Source organism: Canis lupus, chromosome 37, assembly GCF_003254725.2.
Source record: "Canis lupus dingo isolate Sandy chromosome 37, ASM325472v2, whole genome shotgun sequence".
NCBI classification, from domain to species: Eukaryota; Metazoa; Chordata; class Mammalia; order Carnivora; family Canidae; genus Canis; species Canis lupus.
In genome coordinates, this window is record NC_064279.1 from 1,209,075 (window position 1) to 1,225,808 (window position 16,734).

Consider the following 16,734-nt stretch of genomic DNA (forward strand, 5'->3'; position numbering starts at 1 on the left):
GGGAAGAGTCAAGTCCTTTTTTTCTCTTGCATATGGATATTCAATTGTTCCAGAACCATTTGTTGAAAAGTTTATCCTTTCCCAACTGAATTATCTCGGGAGTTCTGGGCAGCCTTTACTTGAGTATAAACTCCCCCTCACTACTCAAGTGTAAACCTTCTCAATGATGGCAACATGAACTCCTCCCAGATCTGTGTGAGTCTTGTTAACTATTCAGACTACTGCTTTCTTTTGGTCCTTTCCCTGGTCTTGTAGAGTTTTACCTAAAATATGTACACATCAATAGTCTGAAATTTTCTGCAAGAAAGAAGCCAAGTCAATCTTAGGGTCTTCCTGTTTGTTTCCTTCCTCTCAGGAATCACAGTCCTGTGCTGCCTGCATTGTCCAATGTTAACAGACACTTGTTTCATGTATTTTGTCCACGTTTCTAGTTGTTTACAACAGAGGAACAATTTCTACTTAATTTTTCATGAACATCTGCCACTTTATTTTTAAATAGTACAGCAAATGGCTAATTCTCAAAGCTTACAGAAAGATTAGTAATCTTTTAATTTCTCTAATATTTTACACTCTTCTTTCTTAAAATCTATGCCTAATTATTCTTAGTTTTCCTTTTCCCCAAATTTTTCACATATATGATTTCTTTATAGAAGCTTGTCATATTCTTATATGTAAAACTGAGTTTGTTTTATTCTTCACAAAATGAACATTCAAAATCAAACAAATACATAAATCCCACACTGGTAATTAGAAAAAAGAAATTTCAAAGAATTTTTATAGTTTTCTAATATTCAGAAAAGGAACTCATATGTCTTTTAGCCTTTAACACAATAGGCTATCCTATTATATTATATTAATCATATCAATAACTACAAAAACACCTAAAAGACAAGTCAAAAGCAACACTGGTTTTCTTGGCCATTTACCCAGGAACACCTTCCTGGACACCAATTGGACCCACTGTTCCTTGCTCTTATTTCTCTGTCTCTCTGGCCGTGGACTTCATACACCAGCACTCCTAAGAATTAGTGACCCTACTGAAATGAAATACCTTTGCTTGGCTTAGGGTTCTTGGTGACACATTTGGGCTATAGGAGGGTGGGGTCTCAATCCTTCTATTCCTATTTCTTTGATTATTGATACACTTGCAATTCTAAAAAGACAAATACTTCTCTCATTGGCCCTGAAGAACTTTCTTTACTTTGGCAAGTCTACTAGTCTTATTACCAGAAAAGGGAGAGGAAACAGGATAGCATTTCCTACAGCTCAATCATATTTAAAAACCAAAAACCCAACTAAAAAATGGGCAAAGGACTTGAAATAGATATTTCCAAAAGAAGATAGGAATAGCCAACAAGCATATGAAAATATATTCAGTATTCTAATCATTAGGGAAATGTAAATCAAAACCACGATGTGCTATCGCCTCATAGCCCTTAGGATGGTTACCAACAAAAAGACAGAAAACGAGTTGGCAAAGATGTACAAAAATGGGGAACTTTATGCACTGTTGTTGGTGGGAATATAAAAGGTGCAACTGGTATAGAAATCAGTATGGAGGTTCTTCAAACAATTAAAAATAATTACCATATAACGTAGAAATTCCACTTCTGGGTATATATCCAAAAGGATTAAAAGCAGGGACTTGAAGAAATATTTGTATACCCATATTTATAGCAGCATTTTTCACAAAAGCAAAAAGATAGAAGCAACCCAAATTAAATGCCCATCAATGATGGATGAGCAAAATGTGTTTATATACATAATAATGGAATATTATTCAGCCTTAAAAAGGAATAAATTCCTGGTACATGCTACAACATGTATGAACCTTGAAACATTATGCTAGGTGATATAGGCTAATCACAACAGGACAAATGCTGCATGATTCCACTTATGTGAGGCATCTAGAGTAGTCAAATTATAGCAACAGAAAGTAGAAGAGCAGTTGCCAGGAACTGGGGTAACGGAGAAATGAGGAATTGTTTTTTAATAGGTATAAAATTCAGTTTCGTAAGATGAAAATGTTCTGGAGATTGGCTGTACAACCATGTGAATATACTCCACAAAACTGAACTATATACCTAAAAATGTTAAAGATGGAGAATTTTATGTTTCATGTATTTTACCACAATTAAAATGTGCACACATGCAGGTGAGAGCCTGGCAGTTGGAGACTTTGGTTAAATTTTCCCTAATATAAGCTATGCACCACAACATTTAAATTGCCCAAATAGCTTACATGGATTGTTTGGCATCATGAACAAACTATACCAAGACAGGGATTAAAAGGAGATTAGAGGAGTTCCAACCACAAACATTAAAAAAATAATAAAATAGGGGATTCCTTAGGTGGCTCAGTGGTTTAGTGCCTGCCTTTGGCCCAGGGCACGATCCTGGAGTCCCGGGATCGAGTCCCGCATCAGGCTCCCGGCATGGAGCTGCTTCTCCCTCCTCCTGTGTCTCTGCACACCCCCCCATCATAAATCAATCAATCAATCTATCTATCTTTAAAAAAATAAAAAATCATAAAATCATAAAATAAAAATAAAGGAAGTATTGAACTTTGAAGGAAAATCTAAAGAAAGGACACGAGAAGTCATAAACTAAAGTACTATGAAAATTGTGTCAGTTGTAAAGAATTTATGAGTTACTCAAATTTGTTATTTTTTTAACCTATGCTATCCTATGATGATTAGCAGTAAAAACTTTAGAAATTTAAAGAAAAGATTAAAAAACCACGTTTTTATTTAATGATTAGCAAGCACATAGAAAAGATTACGTCCTTCCCCATGAGCAACTGTGGAAAGGAATCTTATACATGGAGCAGACAGTTGCAACTTGGAATACACTTGGGACCCACAGAAGGAAGACAGGAATCCCTAAAGAGCCCACAAGGCTTAAGAGCAATCCCGGAAGCATACTGACACAAATAGTAGAATCTTTTTTTTTAAATTGTTCAAATGTCTGATCTGCAAACCTTTCACTGGAGCACTAAAAGCTATTTTCTCCCTCAGGGCTGTTTTTCGGTGTATGTCTCTGGGTGAGATAATTAAAAGGAACCCTGTCTCTTGCTCTATCAGGGAAGCCTCAGTTGGGACTTTTTGATCCTCACATCGTGTTGTTCCAGCAGAAACTAACATTCTGGAGCCACACCTGAGCTATAGATCAATGGAATAAATATGAAAACATGTTGTGACGAGCGTGCTGAGGTGATCCTAGCCTACAATGATCCTGGCTGTGATGGGTAGCTTGCCAGGGACCCTCTTCTGGGTGCAAAATAATCACATGGCAGAGGGAAAGAAAGAAAGTTGAAAGAATATTTCAATTCCGTCCCTTGGTTCTGGGGTAGACCAGTGGTTTTAAAATAACATGTCATCTTGCATAGCTGTATTACTTTAAAGTGACATCATTTAGCTTACGAGGTAATATGCTGCATGACTATTTTCAAATGAAATAACTAGATGCTTACTTAATTGGGCCCTATTGCTGGGGGGGGGTACCCAGGAATACTAGTTTCTATATTCTCTGAAAACAAGAGAACCAGCTTAACATCAGAATCCCTGAAACATAAAAAAATGATTATCTACATTTACTGGAGCATTCCTAAAAGTTAATACATTAATTTGCTTTTGTTGGTTAAGGAAACACATGACTGGTCTATCTCCTCTAATTTATGCCTCTCCTCGGAAGTTAACAGAATTCTAATTAAGACCCTAAGAGACGAATTTGGGACTCCCACCGTAAGAATATAGTAACAATGGGAGGGGCTCCCGGGTTGCTCGGTGGTTAAGCATCTGCCCTCCTTCTGCTCAGGTCACAGGGTCCTGGGAAGGGGCCCTTGGGCTGTCAGGCTCCCTGCTCAGTGAACAGTCTGCTTATCCCTCTCCTCTGCCCTCCCCGCCATCCCCGCTCCATCCCTGTGTGCGAGGGTGGCTCTCAAATAAATAAAACCTTTACAAAAGAGAGAGAGAGAGTATAGTAACGCACGTTTTCATCTTCACAGGTGAAATTTTATATCTTTTGTCAGTTTATATTCCGACAACTGCAATGTGACAATTACACCTATACACTGAAAAATACTATCAGGTGAGGACAAGCTACAACCTCTCTTTGCCTTTCCTGTGTGTAGACGTCTGCAGCATTCCACGTCTCGTAATCATGCTATAGTTCCAAGCACATCAGTATCCAGTGTGCTCTCCTTTACACAAAAACAGCTTTTCTTTTGCTGTTACCAGTGGAGTCACATCTTAGAAAGATCAAAGTGTGCCTAACACTGTGAAACACGGCTTAAAACTCAGTTATGGGTACAGATGGGGCCTCTTTCAAAAGACTCTTTTTTTTTTTTTTAATTAAACTTACTGCTTAGAAAGACTGTTTTACTGATCTGTTGCATATTGAATTGAATTTATAGATTAATGGCACAATTACAATATATTATAAAAAGACTATTCTCCAGGAACCCAACCCTTCTAATAAAAATGTCCTTAAATGCTTCTCCCCAGGGCAGGGGGGACTCCCGGGGGGGATGACCGCGTCTACTGAAGCCTCTCTTTTCTGCAGCCACAGGACCTAAAAACAGCTCAGCTTTGCTGTCAGCGTCCACCGGTAGACAAGGCACTTGAGTTCAGATAAAGGTTTTGTGAAAATGCTTCCTGAGACTCAACTGAGCTCAGAAAAATGCCTGTGAGCGGGCTCTGTCCCCACCTCGGAGTTCTGACACCTTCGGGGGCTTCCTTACCAAGAGCTCACCACGCTTGGGTCGGGAATGGTCCGTATCTTACCTTCAACTGTTCTAGGGCAAAGGATGAGCCATCCTGCTGTAGATTTTCAATAATCTGTTCCACAGTATTGGCCGAGAACCAACTATAAAAAAAGAAACACATGATTTCACCAACCAGTAAGCGACCTCTTCTTTCCAAAATAGCGATGAATCTAGACACAGGCTTTCCCCAAACTCCACTTCTACAATGAAAAATTTTCCAGACTATTTTACAGGATGATGCAATAAAACCTTGCTTCTCTAGGTAAGTGTTTGCAGTCTACTTTTATTAATGCAAAATAAAGCCTAAATTTTCTCTTAGGCTTTCTTGCATCTATTACGTGTAAATAAATACCTTAACTGTGAAAAACTGCTGATTTTAAAATGTAGAGATAGTTGTCTTGTTTTCCAATAGTTTTCCTCCTCTTATGTTCCTTAAGCCAGTCTATCGATCTCTCAAATCACTGCACAAAAAAATCCTCTGATCAGCTTCGTAAGACCTTCATAAAAAATGACTTAATGAAGATAGAAGGTAATTATTGTCTTCTAGCCTCTTTCCCATCAAAAAAAAAAAAAAGTTTGCACTAAAATGAATCAGCATGATTGATTATTTCAGTATAATGGACTTATTTCCCCCCTGAAAGAGTAGGCAAGAAGCTACTTTAAGAAATGAAAATAAAAGCACCAGGCTAGCTGATCTGAGAATTCAGTGCATTATTAAACATGATGTTAATTACAGTGTTAGCAAATTCAATTTAATATCATCCTTCCAAGAGAAGAGATGTACTGAGGCCTCTCTTTAAGTACCTGTTTATTTTGTCCATGTGTTCCTCAAGTATAAAAGACTTGTCTTGATCAATCTTGGACTGTTTGAAAAAGAAAAATCTTGTAATTAACTTGAAGTACTCGAAAAATCCCTTAAAATGTCATATTTAATCTTTGTGAAGATTATCACTTTCAAATTATATCCAACAGTTTCATAAATAGCTACCACATGTTCAAAATTCAGATGACGTTATTCCAGACTAGTGCTTAAAGTGGCAAAGGAAAAATATGTTCTTTTAATTTATATTTTATTATTATATATGCTACATCATCATTAAAGTAGGTCAATGAACTGAGGATTGTAAGGGACCTGAGAAGTCGTCCTGCCCAAATTTCCATTTGATACAGAACTCCTGCACCTCCCTGATATCTCTGTAGCACTGACCTCTAGGGAGAGAAAAAGAAGCGTGAGAAGGAACTCACAGGACTTGAATAAGTATAGTTGGGATCTTTTTTTTTTTTTAATTCTGGACCAAATCATCCCTCTCGTGTTTATAGTTCTAGTTCATCTGCTTCCACCTCCTTTCTCACATGGTGTGGTTTCATGTCCCCTCACAGGCAGATCCTTCTTGTGCACAAGTCTCAGCTTATCAAGGTCCTTCCTAAAGTGTGGGATGTACACATTAACACAGGCATGACTGAATCACAGCAAAGGCTCCATATATCCTTGTTTACTTTGAATACAATGTTTTACTAATAGGACTAAGTCTGAGTCCATTTGGGGCCAGTTCTAGTATATTGCTTTTATTTATTTATTTATTTATTTTTGGACCGGTGCCACCGTAGGCTACATTTCTCTTATTTTATAATAAATAAATTTATATTTGGTATTTTGGACTGAAATCCAAAATTTTCACTTATCTTTGTTGTAATTCTGTGATTTAAAATAAGAAATACACGGATCCCCGGGTGGCGCAGTGGTTTGGCGCCTGCCTTTGGCCCAGGGCGCGATCCTGGAGACCCGGGATCGAATCCCACGTCGGGCTCCCGGTGCATGGAGCCTGCTTCTCCCTCTGCCTGTGTCTCTGCCTCTCTCTCTCTCTCTCTCTGTGACTATCATAAATAAATTTAAAAAATTAAAAAAAAATAAAATCTTTAAAATAAGAAATACAGCCGAGCCTGGCTGGCTCAGTTAGTAGAGCATGTCACTCCTGATCTTGGGGTTGTAGGTTTGAGCCTCACATTGGGTATAGAGATTTCTTAAAAATAAAAATCTTAAAAAATAAAATACACATTTGGTCCTTGCCCATATATTTGTTCTTTGTTCTTGGCTCAAAGCTCCCCAAAACCGTGAAATTTCTTTAAGAAGAGCACCTTTTATTATATTTGGTCTTCTGTCCTCAGTTCCTGAAATATTCCTAACAAGTCCCTTTTGATCACAGTTATGTTAATGAGATGACTTTTGGAAAGCTCACAAGAATGGGGCTGGTGCCCAGGGGAACCAACCAGTGATTCCATCACTGGGACATTCAATTCCCCCTTTCAATCATGCCCCGCCCCAACGCCACCACCACCTCCCCACCTCCCTCCCTCTGCCTCCAGTGAGAGAAAAGGGACTGGAGATTGAGTTCAATTACTAAAGCCTAACAAACAGCCTGATCAATAGTGACCATGTAATAAAGCTCCATCAGAATCCAAAAAGATGGAGTTTGGAGAGCGTCCAGGTTAATAATGAACACATCCACCAGAGGGGAGAGCAGTACATCCCAGCTTCATTAGGACAGAAGCTCCTGGGCTTGAGACCCTTCCAGACCTTGCCCTGTGTACCCCTCAATGGACTTTTCATTCATATCCTTTAATAATAAACCAACAAAACTCTAAGTGTTTCCTTGAGTTCTGTGAGAAATTCTAGCAAATTATTGAACCCAAGGAAGGGGTCATGAGAACGCTGATTTGCGGCCAGTCAAGTACAGGTGACAAGCTGGAACTTGCGACTGGCATCTGAAGTGGGGGCAGTCTTGTGGGACTGAGCTTTGAGACTGTGGGATCTGAGGCTCACCCCAGTGGATAGCTCACTACCAAAATGAGTTGCAGGACACCCAAGTGGTGTTGCAGAGAATTGCTCGATGTGTAGAAAACCCACACATCAGGGTCAGAGGTGTCGTGGGTGTGATAGAAACGTGAGAATACTGGTAGTAGGTGGGAAACTTCCCACACATCTATTACCTTTCACATTGTTACTATTGAACAGGTCACTCTAAACTTGACGGGTTTTTTTAAAACCCATATTCTTTTACCTATTTTCTTAGTTTCAAATCAATTCGATCAAAATGCTGTCAACAGTCTCATCCAACTCACTGAGAAAAAACTGAAAAAGGCCAAGATGACTTTATTTATAGACTAATACCCACACATTTAGCAGAACTCTTTGGTAGGGCCCTTCCACTCCCACCCACCACAATCCATGCTATATTTACCCAAAATGAGAGACTGTCAAACGCTTTGACAAAATGTGATGAAATCCACATGTGCTCTGCGTTCATATTCATTGCACAGATTTGGGGGCTCCACCAATCCATATTCATGTTGTTCAGCTCTGAATAAATTTTTTATACTATTTTTCTAAATATTTCCTCCCCTTTCTCTCCTGTAATGAATTCCTAATAATTAGATATTAGACCTCCTGGAATAATACCACTACTATTCCTTTCTCTCCATTTTCCATTTTATTATCCTTTTTGTCCTCTTAGTTTTCCTCAAGCTTCAATTTTAATCTAATCTACTGTGCATTTTTCCCCCTTTTGTTATCACATTTCTTTATTCTTTGACTATTTTATAACATCTGTTCTTATTTCACAGATGAAATATTTTCCTCTCATCTGAACAATTACAGTTTTAACAATTATAGTTTTTCTTTCTTCCTTTCTTTTTTTAAGTTTCCTCCTCCCTGCACTGTCTGCTTGCTTCAGGGGCCTTGTTTTGACCAATCTGTTTTTATGCTTGGCATAAAAAAAATTTTAGCATTAAGTGCTGAAATTAAGTAGTTTTATGAGTAAAGTCAATCACAGTTATAGGATCATCAATATTCTGATACATTATAAAATGATTAGGCAAAGACCTGGATGTTTCATTGTTGGGGGAGGGTGGTATCCTCAAATGTCGACATCTACAGGTTTTTTCCTTTTTCTTCGAATACACTGTTTAGGTATGGGATGGTGCTATTGACTGTTTGTGTCACCCCAAAATTCATGTTCAAACTCTAATCCCCAAAGTGATGGTATTTGGAGGTGGAGCCTTTGGGAGGTAATTAGGTCAAAAGGGTAGAACCCCTATGATGGGATTAGTGCCCTTACAGAAGGGACCTGAGAGCTCACTTCACTGTGTGGGGATATGGCAAGAAGGTGTCTGTCCATCTGCAAACCAGAAACAGGGTCCTCACAAGAATCTGATGGTCTGACATCTGATCTTGGGGTTCCCAGCCTTCAGAACTGTGAAAAGTAGAGTTTCTACTGTTTAAGCCACCCAACCTATGGTAGTTTTTTACAGTTGCCCAAACTATGATAGAGGATATTTAATAGTCTAGAAGCTAGAAAAAGAGGCTAGAGGTCTTCCTACTTGGTATGCTCTGCCTCTTTTCAGTAGAGGACCTCACTTCACCGTCCCTGCACCCAGCTAGGTCTGTCTGATTTGACCTAAAGAGTAAATTTCTACTCTTCAGCCAAGCTATGGAAGGGTAGCTGCTGCCACAGGAGAGAGACGTCTGAAGGTCTAACTGCTCCTTATACAAATGTGCAGGGATCCTCTGGTTTTTCTGCCCGCCTCCACATCCCAGTCTTCAGAGAACTCTGGTACCTTACAGAGGGTAGAGAGCAAGAACTGGCTTGCTTCTTACTGGCCTCCCCCGCCGAAGGATAAGATATTTCAGTGTTCCCAAATATAAAGTAGCTGCCCTCATTCTTCTCTTTTTAAGCTTCCAAAATATTGATATCTCATGCCTGCCACTGTCTCCTCTTCTGTTCTATTTGTCTTTGTGATTTTGTGCCTTTTTTATTCCTTTATTACAATTTTAGTGGGCTTTCAGAAGGGAGCATGTATTCAGCCCATCATCTTTTACTAAAAGTAACATTTTTGTAAACTTTTAGCTCCTAAAAGAAAACCTAAGTTACACAACATAAGTCAGGAATTAAAAGTGAATACTACGATATACTTTATCATTATATTGAAACATGTGCCAGAGTTTCACTGGTGGCAGCTCAACAGCATCAACGCTGTAGAAGTGTCACGGTGCACCATGAGGGCCAATAACAAGGCTACACGCTGAAATTCACCAGCAGTGAGAAGACGTGTAGTTGTGCGCGAAGAAGTCATCTTCTTGGACAGCTGTCCTACCAGTCGTGAAGCTCTGATCCTTCCATCAAGCTTTCAAGTTAATAAATCCCAGCATCTTTATATTCACAAACAGTAACATTCACCAACAGCTAAGTTTTTCAATTATTTCCCCTTCCCCGTGAATTAAAATCTGAGGTTAGAATCCTGACCAAATTACCTTTGTATGGTAAGCATCTAAGACATCTGCAATATTTTCTTTTGAAGGAGATTTTAGGGCTAACAGATCTTCTTCCAACATGTCCAACTAAAAGAGGGGGAAAAAAGGGAAAACAGATTTGAACCCCAATGCAAATACAGACTTTAAGAAACCTTATACTCTGGTTAAAAATACTTGTCTTAAAATTATGATGTGCTCTCTTCAGCTGAATCAGTGAAGGAACTTTTCTCTGAAGTTGAATGCACACACATTCCCACACAGCAAATGTTGCCTTGCAATTAGATAAAGATGGAAGAAACTAAAGAGGAGAGAGACATTTATCTTTGTTTCTATTAAACACTTGAAATGCAGTACTACCACCAAACACTTGAATTATAAATTTTATTTTAATTAATTTTAACTAAAATTGCCATATGTGACTAATGGCTACTATAGTCAATGCACATCTCTATAATACAGCCACACTTAACTCTCCATCTATATCTCTCACATACTATTCAATGCTCAGCCAAATGGGACTTTTTATTGTTTTCAACACATAACCAAGCTTTCCTGCCACTCACTTGCTCATTATATGTTTCCTTTATTCAGAATCGCTTGTCCTAATAATATTCATCTTAAGGCCCAGCTGAACTACAACCTCTGTAAGAAAACCTCCAGTCTTTTCTTATAAGTTTTCTCCCCTTACAAATCCATGGAGACCTTTCTGCATACTCTTTGTTTATACTTCTCATATTCTACTCCGTCAGATCAGTCAGATGGTTATCTTTTATCTTTCGTGCCCACCTCTAGTTTCATCTCCAACATTCATTACTCATTTCTCTTATCCTCTACAGGCCCTGTGAATGGCAGTCTACACACTGCAGAATTTATTACTGGGCAGGTTGACAAAGAAGGGATTACACTGTGGATCAGCACTCTCCTCCATCCTTAACTAAATTCCACTCTCATAAAGGGTATCCCTCCAGAGTAGATAATGAAGTTCACGTTTGCCTCCTGTTACAGCTCAAGGGAAGGGTTGGACAGTCACCTACTCAATGTAACTACAGATGCCCCTAACATGGAGAAAGATCTGAAATTTCAAGCAATGTGATAGAAGGTTCTCATACTATATATATGTTATATACATATAACATTTCTTTTCCTACCCCAAAACACCCCTCCCTCAAGATCAGATATCCATTTGGAGATCCATTTGGAGATCTATGCACTTCCTGGAAAGCTAAGTTCACCCCATAGTTCCAGAAATGAAACACATTAACTCACATAAGGTGAGTTAGCCAATGTAGGCTAACTGGCTCATGAATTCAAGCCAGTTCAAGGAGAATGAACTCCCAGTTGAAGCAGAATAAATCCCAAATTTCTTGAAAATTCTGAGGCAAAACCACTTTGAACTGGATTTTCTGTTACCTTTACCACAAAGAGATTCAAATACTATGGTAGCAACTGCCATCCTCATTTAGAGATGGGCAAACTAGGGGATAAAGAGACTAAATCTCAAGCTAGGATTTAAACCTAAGCTGTCTGTCTGTATGTTCTTTGCTACAATGCTATTCTGTGCTAAAAAAAAATTGGCCACACTGTTTTAAAAAAAAAAGACGAAGATAAGTAATAATACGTGTCCCTTGCAACAGATATTCTTTTTTTTTTTTAATTTTTATTTATTTATGATAGTCACAGAGAGAGAGAGAGAGAGAGAGGCAGAGACACAGGCAGAGGGAGAAGCAGGCTCCATGCACTGGGAGCCCGATGTGGGATTCGATCCCGGGTCTCCAGGATCGCGCCCTAGGCCGAAGGCAGGCGCCAAACCGCTGCGCCACCTAGGGATCCCAGCAACAGATATTCTTTAGAAAAGTTTTTAAGGCCATATTTTACAAATGTAACTCTTAAATGCACTAGTAGGGAAACTCACAACCAAGAGGACTTTTCAAAAATGTTTTTATAAAATAAAAGCCTATCTGTTTATATATAAATTTAGATTTTTTTAACCAAAGTATAATTATTCATGAAAAAATATTCACTGAAGGTGCCAGGCAAAACAGCCCTGAATCCAGACATAATTATCTCCATTTTGCACATGAGGAAACATGATTGGAGAGCTTAACTACCTTCCCAAAGGTCACACAGCTTTAAACAGTAGATCCTGGATTCAGACCCATGTCTCACCAAAAGCCTGTGACCTCAACCAATTATACTGCCTCCCCATGCAATGAGTTATTCCAACAACACAAAATGCAATAATCCAAGTAATTACCTTTTCAGAATCTACAAAATGTGTAGCAATTCCTGCTGCATACACATCTCTTCCTTTCAGCCTGAATCCTGTTAAGGCAAGGAAGTAACCAAGTTTTCCTTGAAGTCGTGGCAAGAAATAACCTCCACCCACATCAGGGAATAGTCCTGTAATTATATAATGAAATGAGATAACAATGATTCAAGTTAAAAAAACGAATATAATAACTCTTGAGATCAAATGGCCATTTCTTTCTGGAATTTGAATCTATACTAGAAATATTATTAAACTAAGTACTATCCAATGCAATCAATATTACAAAAGATTTGCTATTAAAATGTTCTAACTTGAGTATTTTTCAAAATTTTCATGTCTCATTTCTGTAGGAGTCAAAGTATTTGATGGCATAACTTTTTGTATTTAAGTAGTACTCATTAAATATTACCTAAAAAGTTCCTTATCACTATTTTTAATAATCTCTGAAATAGTAAAAACTGAGAAAATATTTTCTTTCCAAATAAGAAAAAATACGCATAATCTAAAGCTACATTATGTGAAAACTCATTATTACCAATCAAATCATAGTCTATTCTGTTAATCCATTATCTAATATTCAAGATATTTACAGTGATGCAATAACCTTTAGTCCTACCAAGAATAAGTTTATACCTAATAAAATCACTTGTATTTACTCTTATCTTAGCCATCTTTTTTTTTAATTCCCTTATTCTCTCTACTGTAACAACCGAAAATAGTGTAAATGCGAATACTTGCCAGTACACTACTTTTTGATATTTAAGAGCTCCTTAAAAACTCTAGTTTTATAATAAAGATACCTATTCTAAGATTGCTTCATTTGATGAAGCTGAGATAAAAACACAAGCATTCAAATTCTTTCCAGTTCTACTTGACAAAAGTTTCCTAGACTTCAAAGAATTAGCATCATTCTACTGTAAATATCTCTTGGCACCTCAAACAAGGTAAGTCTAAAGTTGAATTCATGACATTCCCCGACTCCTGGAATGGAGTTCATCTCTTCCAGTATCACTCACCTCAATAAAGTGCACAACCATCCAGCCTTGACACCTTCTTCTCATACCATCCCTTTAATGATCATCCTGAAAGCTCTCCATACAATAACCAGAATCTTTTTAATAACTCAAGTCTTGAAAAGAGTTTTTTGCCTTCTACTGCTTAAAACTCTTCCATAACTCTCTTAGATTAAAACCAACACTTTATTAAAGTCTTCAAGACTCCCAATCACTTTTTCAAGTATATCTCTTACCTCTCACTACATTCCAGCTGCTCTGTTCTTCTTTCAGTTCCCCAACATTCTACAGTTTACACTACTTGCCCCACAGCCTCAGCAGCATTCTGCCCAAGTGAAAACACACTCTCCTGAAGTACTTTGCTCTGTTCCAGGGTACCACATTCTCTCTTTTTGCCCCTGACTCAACAGCTGCTTCTTTCCATTCCCTCTTGCTGTCTACTTCCTTCACTTGATCTCTTCATGCTGCTGGGCCTAGGCTTGACCTCAGGCTATCCCTACATCCCTACTCATACATTTCCCTAGCACTTATAGCTCTAGATAACATCTATATGCTGATAAGTCCCTGTTATGAACTGAATTGTGGCACCCACAAAATTCTTAAACTGAAACACCGCCACCCACTCCAATGTGATAGTTTGGAGATAGGCATCTAAAAAAAAGGAGCAAAATACTACCCATAATGAGGTAATAAAACAATCAAAATTGACACAGAATTGACATAAACATAGGAATTTGTACAAGAGAACATTAACACAGAATAAATATATGTTCAGTTAAGAACACAGAAGATAAAAACTTAAATGATACTTCTAGAGACAAAAACTAAAATGAATATGTAAGTGGAAAACTACCTGAATGAGATTAAGGCAGATTAGACTTTGCAAAAGATTAGTGAACTTGAAGGCACAGGAATAGAAACTATCTAAAATGAAAAATGACAAAATTTTTTAAGTGAACAATTCATGATCCTAATATAAGTTTAAATGGAGTTGCTGAAAAGGGAGTGAGGGGAAAGAAAAATACTGAAGAAAGCATGCCAAATTTGGAAAATTCAACAAAAACTATGAATCTAAGCTTAATAAACACAAGCATAAGAAAGATAAACTACACTAAGACACATTATAATCACATAAGCCTAAAACAAATGATCAGAAAAATATTAAGAGCTGCAAGAGATAATAAAAACACACTTACAGAGGCACAAAGATGAAGAGGAAAGCAGATTTCTCATGGGAAACAACATGAGTGAGAAGACAGTGCAACAACATCTTTAAAGTACTAAAATTTAAAAATCAGAATAGAATAAAATTGTATACTGAGGAATCAAATCACTGACCTTGGCTTTCACCTTAGGAGGTCAAAGAAGGGATGAAACCCCAAGTAGGAAAAGAAAGAAAAGAGTAGAAAACAATAAAAGAGAAAATAAATAAGACAAAGAAGATAGTTTTTGAGATCAATAAATAAATCTCTAATTAGACTGATCAGGGAAAAAATGCAATGACTCAAGAATGAGAGACAAATATCACTACAAATTCTAAACACAAATACTAAAAAGATAACAGAAATTATGAAAAAACTTTATGCTAATAAATTGGACAAATTGCCTAAAAGATCCATCCCACCAAATTTTGTGCAAGAAATAGATCATTTGAATAGCCCCACATGTATTAAAGACTTTGAATTTGTAGTTGACAACCTTCCCACAAAGAAAACTTCAGGTTTTCATTCATGGATTCATTGATGAATTCTACCAAACACAGAAAAAATACCAACTCTACAGAAACCCTCCAGAAAATGAGGCCAGCATTACCCTTATTCCAGAAGGAAGGATATTACAAGAAAACCACAGACCAATGTCTTTCATGAACACAGATGCAAAAATTCCAAATAAAATTTTAAATTTTTTTTTAATTTTTATTTATTTATGATAGTCACAGAGAGAGAGAGAGAGAGAGAGAGGCAGAGACATAGGCAGAGGGAGAAGCAGGCTCCATGCACCGGCAGCCTGACGTGGGATTCGATCCCGGGTCTCCAGGATCGCGCCCTGGGCCAAAGGCAGGCACCAAACCGCTGCGCCACCCAGGGATCCCTAAAATTTTAGAATATCAAACCTGACAACATATAGAAAGGGTAACACCTCATACCACACTGAAATTTATCCTAGTAATGCAAGGGTAGTTTAATATTTAAAAAAACAATCAGAGTTAATTCACCATTAACAAATTAAAAAGAAAAACCAATAATCATCTCAACTGATGGAGAAAAAGTTTTGGTTTTTTAGATTCAAAACCCATTCCTAATAAAAACCCTCAACAATTTAGGAATAGAAAAAAACATCTTTATCCTGATAAAGGGCACATACGAAAAAATTACACCTAACCTCCTACTTAATTGAAGGACTGAATGTTTTCCCTAAGATCAAGAAGGCAGCAAGAACGCCCACACCTAACACCTCTATTTAACATTGTTCTAGAGGTTCTATTCGGTGTAATAAGGCAAGAAAAATCAAGAGTATCCAGATTAGAAAGGAAAATATAAAACTGACTTTATTTGTAAATGATGTAAAAATTTATACTAAAATTTATACCAATCTAATATAATCTACAAAAAAAAAATCTAGAATAAGTGAGTTTAGGAAGTTTGCAGGATACAAAGTCAATACAGAATCAATTGTACTTCAGATGGCAGTCCAAGATGGTGGCTTAGGAAGACCTTGAATTCACCTTCTTCCACAGACATACCAGATCTACAACTACAATATAAAATAATTCCTGCAGAAAAAGAACAAGAACCAACTGAACAGCTTCTGGACAAAAAATGGTATGAGTAACCATATATAGAACAGTGGGAGGGACACAGACAGTAACCACAGGAACACCACTCCCAATGTGATGACTTACAGTAAGGAGGGATATCACTGTGGAGCCCCTGCACAGACTTTCCCACCCTGGGCACAGCAGAAAAAGAAACAAAACAAAACAAACACAGTTGTTTAAAGAGCAACTAGCATGTAAGTGAAGGAAATCCACTTACTAACCCTACAGTATCCAGAAAATGGGCAGGGAACTACTGGAACTCTCTGGGATCAGAGGTGCCAACAAGTACCACATTTTATGGTCTCCCCTTCCTCCTCCACCATTACATTGTAAATGGGAGCATATTCCAGTCACTGTAATCAACCTACTAGGGTTGCCCTATCAGGTCCCAGCTTTCTAGTCCACACCAATTCCAGCTGTCCCCTAAAGGCACCCACCCCAGTCCCAGCTATCTTGTCAAGGTAACTCCAGAGCAGTGTACTCCTGGCCTATCCCTGCTCCAGCTCCAACCAGCCAAAGCTGCCAAGCATACCAGTCTACACAGAGGATGTTCTTACCCAA

The 16,734-nt window shown here is 37.9% G+C and overlaps 1 protein-coding gene across 3 annotated transcripts in view; it reads right to left on the reverse strand.

The window, feature by feature from the left end:
- HIBCH (3-hydroxyisobutyryl-CoA hydrolase) overlaps window positions 1-16,734 on the reverse strand; it is a 96,250-nt gene that overhangs the window by 16,853 nt on the left and 62,663 nt on the right. For all 3 annotated transcript variants that reach the window (XM_025442178.3, XM_049106531.1, XM_025442180.3), the window contains 4 exons: window positions 12,328-12,473; window positions 10,074-10,160; window positions 5,570-5,628; window positions 4,785-4,866 (listed from right to left, as the gene is read on the reverse strand). In XM_025442178.3, the coding sequence (XP_025297963.1) occupies window positions 4,785-4,866; window positions 5,570-5,628; window positions 10,074-10,160; window positions 12,328-12,473 (374 nt within the window). The remainder of the gene's footprint in view (window positions 1-4,784; window positions 4,867-5,569; window positions 5,629-10,073; window positions 10,161-12,327; window positions 12,474-16,734) is intronic.